The sequence below is a fragment of the Sapajus apella genome, unplaced genomic scaffold (assembly GCF_009761245.1).
Source record: "Sapajus apella isolate SASKATOON/1434 unplaced genomic scaffold, GSC_monkey_1.0 scaffold242, whole genome shotgun sequence".
In the NCBI taxonomy this organism is placed as follows: Eukaryota; Metazoa; Chordata; class Mammalia; order Primates; family Cebidae; genus Sapajus; species Sapajus apella.
This window is the reverse complement of record NW_022437182.1, coordinates 422,695-428,623: the sequence shown is the minus strand read 5'-3', so window position 1 is coordinate 428,623 and position 5,929 is coordinate 422,695. Positions and strand designations below refer to the sequence as shown.

The 5,929-nt window shown below is 43.3% G+C and overlaps 1 protein-coding gene across 1 annotated transcript; it reads left to right on the top strand.

Annotated features, from left to right (window-relative positions):
• Positions 1 to 304: 304 nt before the first annotated feature.
• Positions 305 to 2,703, top strand: LOC116545025 (dehydrodolichyl diphosphate synthase complex subunit NUS1-like). The gene is made up of 2 exons (XM_032271611.1): positions 305 to 726; positions 799 to 2,703. Exons 1-2 carry the CDS (start codon positions 305 to 307, stop codon positions 1,280 to 1,282), a joined length of 906 nt encoding a protein of 301 aa, XP_032127502.1. The 3' UTR covers positions 1,283 to 2,703.
• Positions 2,704 to 5,929: the final 3,226 nt, after the last annotated feature.

Below are 5,929 nucleotides of genomic sequence, written 5' to 3'. Positions count from 1 at the left end.
TTAGGACATGGAGGCTGCAGTGAGTTATGACTGCACAATTGGACTGCAGCCAGGGTAACAGAGTGAGATCGCGTCGCTATAAACATTAAAAATAAATAAGTAGAAAAGCCCTAAATAAGTGTTCAGACAGGAGGAGGAGGATGGAGGCGGGGGCGAGGTGAAGTGTTGGCAGTGGAAAGGGGTTTGGGCGCGGGGGGCGGGGGCCGCGGGGCGATGGCCCGCTCCTGCCGCAGGGGTGTGTAAAAAGCCGTCACGCCGCTGGAGTGGGCGGGCGGGAGAGAGGGTGCCCGCGCGCCACAAGAGTATGACAAGGCTGTACGAGTTGGTGTGGCGGATGCTGCACGCGCTGCCCTGTCTGCACCGCACACCCACCTCCCGGCTCCGAGTTCGATTCAGCACCTGGAACTGGATCTGGAGGCGCTGCTGCTGCACCGCCTCTGCCGCGGTCCTAGCGCCGCTCGGCTTCACACTCCGCAAGCCCCTGGCGATTGGCAGGAACCGCCCTTACCACAGGCACCTGCGCCGGGGGTCGTGCCTAGAAGCCGCCCACCACCGGCTGCGCTGGCGCGCGGACGGCCGTTCCCTGGAGAAGCTGCCTGTGCACATGGGCCTGGTGTTCACCGAGGTGGAGCAGGAGCCCAGCTTCTCGGATATCGCAAGCCTCGTTGTGTGGTGTATGGCCATGGGTATCTCCTACATTAGCGTCTACGACCACCAAGAGACAAGGTCTTACTATGTTGCCCAGGCTAGCCTGTAATTCCTGGCCTCAAGTGTTCCTCCTGCCTTGGCTTCCCAAAGTGCTGGGATTACAGGTATTTTCAAAAGAAATAATTCCAGATTGATGGATGAAATTTTAAAACAACAGCAAGAACTTCTGGGCCTAGATTGTTCAAAATATTCACCAGAGTTTGCAAATAGTAATGACAAAGATGATCAAGTTTTAAATTGCCATTTGGCAGTGAAGGTGCTGTCCCCGAAAGATGGAAAAGCAGATACTGTGAGAGCTGCTCAGGACTTTTGCCAGTTAGTAGCCCAGAAGCAAAAGAGACCCACAGATTTGGATGTAGATATGTTAGGCAGTTTACTTAGTTCAAATGGTTGTCCTGATGCTGATTTAGTATTGAAGTTTGGTCCTGTGGACAGCACATTATTAGGTTTTCTTCCCTGGCACATCAGATTGACTGAGATTGTCTATTTGCCTTCCCACCTAAACATCAGTTATGAGGACATTTTCTCTGCCCTTCGTCAACATGCAGCCTGTGAACAGCGCCTGGGAAAGTAGTGGTCATAGGTTGCATAATTTGATTTTAGGCTTATGGAGGAAAGGACCCAAGTGACTCTGATGTTTACAAAGCACCTATGAAACCCTGTACACACCAAGTTCATAATCCTAATTTATCAGCAAATACAAAAAAGCGTCTTACTTGAGATTGAGTTTGTGTGTGTGTGTGTGTGTGTGTGTGCGTGTGCACATGCACAGATGTGCACGTTTGTATGTGTGGAAATAAACGTATAAATGGGGACGTATTAGAAAAGGAAATACATAGACCTACAAATTTGAGCAAATAGCAGCGATGTTTTAGGAACTGGAATGTGACACTTAACGTCTTCAGCCCCAGCTACTTCCCTGTTTTTGTGGGGAGAAGAGGGCCTGATAGAACTTTTCTGATTGTGTTTGATGACAGGGGAATAATATTTGTTCAGTCCTTCTTAGTGACCAAACTTTAATTTTTAGGAATAATATATTGACTTACTGAATTGAAGCATTCTGAGTTTAAAGGAGCTCCAGAGGAATGGAGTTCTGTGTTGCTCATGTGTTAAAAGCTTGTTCACCTTCAGAGAGAGCAGAGGGAATACCTATCTTCATATATCTGTCCATTTTCATCTCTTTATTATAGTCAAACAGTGTGACTTGAGAGTGTTGCTCTGGTGTCTGTATTCTGGGTTATAAAGATTATTTGAAAAATAACTCTTACTACATTGAAATGTAGACTTTAAAAAATTTAAATATTGGATTAGGCAGTCAAAAAAAGCAAACAAGCATAAAAGGTGAATACGTTGTAATCTTAAAAGTAAAGATGGAGAACTCATTATAAAAGGAAAGAAAGTTTTGATTTCCTTTTTTGTTTGATGGGCGGCATGCCATATTATACCCAAAGTTGGTTTTAAAAATATTTCCATCAACTGTTTTTATTTAAAATAAACATTTGATGGAAGTCACCAAGGCAGCTTTTTTCCTCAAAAGTAACCTGTTCCTCTTTGGAATAGCACATTTTAGGGCCATGGTTAATACCTGAGATTTTTACTCAGTAAGTCCTGATGATTACTGTGTGAAAAGGATTGAAGGCCTCTGTGGGGAATAAAATATTACCAAAGTCTATAAAAATAAATTTTCCATGTTCTCTTTTATGACAGAGAGCAGCACTGGTTCTGTTATTTTTAAAATGAATAATTGACTTCTTGATAGGTGTCTAATATTTCTTCCCTCACTGCTGATTCTTAGATAGAAACCATTCTTTATATTTGATAGACTGTTTTCAGAAAACTCTTATCAACAAGTGTATAATAGTTATCTAAAACCGTACATTTAGAATGAAGCAGTTTAATACTAGATCTCAGATGTTTGAAAAATAGCAAAGAAGACTGGATTTGAAAATCATGGTCTACAATTCCTTGTCAAATTCTGAAGCTATGAAGGATAAATGTTTCAACTTTAGATTATGAAACCCCATTTATGATTTTTAAAATATACTTGAAATAAAAATGATTAAACTAAAAAAAATTAAAAAATAGTTGTTCAGACACATACAAGTTATTATTATTATTATTATTATTATTTGAGATGAAATCTCGCTCTCTAGCCTAGCCTGGAGTGCAGTGGCATGATCTCAACACACTGCAACTTTTGCCTCCTGGGTTCAAATGATTCTCCTGCTTCAGCCTCCTGAGTAGCTGGGATTACAAGCGCCCACCACCATGCCCAGCTAATTTTTAGTAGAGACGGGGTTTCACCATGTTGGCCAGGCTGGTCTCAAACTCCTGAACTCATGATCTGCCCACCTCAGCCTCCCAAAGTGCTGGGATTACAGGCATAAACCACCGCACCTGACCACAAGCAAGCTCTTATATGCAGGATTTTAAGTTCAAAATGGTGACACATATTTAATGCTCTACAGAAGAGAGTTGGTGAACTTTTGCTGGAAAGGGCCAGACAGTAAATATCTTAGTTGCTGTGGTCCGTATGGTCTCTGATACCACCACAGAACTCTCCTGCTCTCATGACAAAGCAGCGGTGGACAGGATGTAACTGAATGAGTATGCCTGTGTTCCAATCAAACTTTATTTGTGGATACTGAAATTTGAATTTCATATAAATTTCTCACATAGCTCATACAATAATATTCTTCTTTTGATTTTTTTCCACCATGTTATAGTGTAAAAATCATGCTTACCTTGCAGGCTGTACAAAAACAGGCAGCAAGTTATTGTCTATAGTTTTCTGTATAGAGTGACTAATCATTTTCAAAGAAAAAAGTAAAGAAATATAGTTTTCTAAATGGGTATAACATATGTTTTAGTTTGCTGTATAACAAATTACCCCAATACTTAGTGGTTTAAAGCGATAACCATCTTAAATCTCATTACTCTATAAGTTGACTGTGCTCAGCTGGGAAGCTCTTCTGATTTATGTGGTGTTGGTTGGGGATGCAGGCATCAGGGGTCTCCAGTGGGCTGGAATATCCAAGGCGGCCCATCCACATGATTGGCAACTCATGTTGGATGTTGCCTGGGACTTTAGAGGGGCTATCAACCAGAGTGTCTAAATGTGGCTTCTGTACATGTTTTGGAGCATTATGGCTGGTTTCTGAGAAGTAGTGCCCCAAGAGCAAGTGTTCCAAAAGGGAGAAGCAGAAACTGCCAGTCTTCTTAAAGACCAGGACTATAACTGGCCACTGTTCCTTCCATTACATTCTATTTGGTAAGCAGCCATGAGGATAGCCTAGACTCAACAGGAGGGAAAATAGATTTTTTTTCTTTTTTTTTTTTTTTTTTTGAGATGGAGTCTCGGTTTGTTGCCCAGGCTGGAGTGCAATGACACAATCTTGACTCACTGCAACCTTCACCTCCTGGTTCAAGTGATTCTTCTGCCTCAGCCTCCCAAGTGGCTTGGATTACAGGTGTGCACCACCACATCCAGCTAATTTTTGTATTTTTAGTAGAGACAGAGTTTTACCATATTGGCCAGGCTGGTCTCAAACTCCTGACCTTGTGATCTGCCCGCTTTGGCCTCCCAAAAGGCTGGGATTACAAGTGTTAGCCACCATGCCAGGCTGGGAAATAGATTTCTTGAAAGGCATGATAAATAATTTGTAGCTATCTGTAGTCCACCACACTATCTGTCCATGTCAGCACTGAATGGATGAACTTGTGTGCATTTTAGGTGATTGCTAGATACTTGAATGTACATGGGCTTCATACATGAGTACCACAGCGAGCTAGACAGTGGGGACATGTTTCCAGAGCATTAGTGGCTAACATTCAAGGGATCCATTGAGAGTATATTATTGTATCCTCACAATATCCTGTAAAGTAGAAACTATTGTTATTTCAGTTTTTACAAATGAGGAAAAGACTTAGAGAGTCCCATCTGTGTTGCAGTAAGTGGCAATGTTCATGGAACATCCCATAATAAAGCTCAAGTGGCATGGGGTGGCAGGGTTTGGGGTTCAGAGCAATTAGGGCTGAGGAGCACAGAATGGCTTAGATCATGAGAAGTGACGTGTCCAAGGTCAGCCTTGACATCCCCAGTGGAACTGAGACAAGAACTCAGGGCTCCCAATTCAAGGCTCCACCCCAGGAGGGGGCTCATTTTGCATCATACCTGGATTTAGGAGATGGAGTCCCACGTTTTCATTCAAGCTTGCAAGTTGGACCAGTCAACTTCCCTGAGTTTCAGGGTTTCCTCCTTGGCAAATAGAGCAACAAACCGCTTCCTCTCAGAGCCATAGTGAAGCCCAAACAAGAAAAGAAAAAAATCACCACCACTGTCATTTTGGAATGTTAAGCCTGGGTCTTTGGAGTGGAACAGATAGAAATGACTCAATTGGCACTCCAGGCTCTGCATTTTTCTTATCTGTAAAATGGGCCCATGTATTGTGAGGGTTAAATGAGATAGCATGTATTATATATATGCCATCGAGTTAGTCCCCCGGAGGCACTGGTAGAGATGGGAGCTCTGTCCAATCTGTAAGTTCCCAGTCACAAGTTCCAAGCCTGGTTCCTGGCAGAGAGTGGTGTTCAACCTATGTTGATTGAATGGATGTATTCTCAAAACTCTGCAGCTCCTAAAAGAATACAGAGTAAGACAGAGTGTGCACAGAGGAGAGTCAGGTGAGGGGAAAGTCCTCTGAGAATAAGAGCCTTAGTCTGTGTCTTGGGAGAATTAGGGTCTCTAGGATCAGACAGTCTTCCTCACTTGACTGCTCCATGGGGAGAAGAAAGAAGAGAGGCATATTCAGTTATGTGCTAGAAAATGTAGCAGGGAAAACCCTGACTGGTAGCATTTGCCGATACCCATGGTGTAAAGACCCTCGCTATGGTTGATTTCTTTTTTCCTTTTTTTAATTGAGGCAGAGTCTCATTCTGTCACCCAGGCTGGAGTACAGTGATGCAATCTCAGCTCACTATAACCTCCACCTCCCGGATTCTGAGTTCAGGTGATTCTCTTGCCTCAGCCTCCCAAGTAGCTGGGATTACAGGTGTGCACCACGACACCCTGATAATTTTTTGTATTTTTAGTAGAGATGGGGTCTTGCCATGTTGGCCAGGCTGGTCTTGAACTCCTGGCCTCAGGTGATCCACCCACCTCAGCCTCCCAAAGTGCTGAGATTACAGGCATGAACCATCATGCTCGGCTACTATGGTTGAT

Bases quoted from the DNA above. Each gene is read 5' to 3' on its own strand.
- LOC116545025 (XM_032271611.1), top strand. From the start codon at position 305: ATGACAAGGCTGTACGAGTTGGTGTGGCGGATGCTGCACGCGCTGCCC. The intron at 727-798 runs GTCTTACTATGT...GGCTTCCCAAAG, and splicing joins TACGACCACCAAGAGACAAG to TGCTGGGATTACAGGTATTT.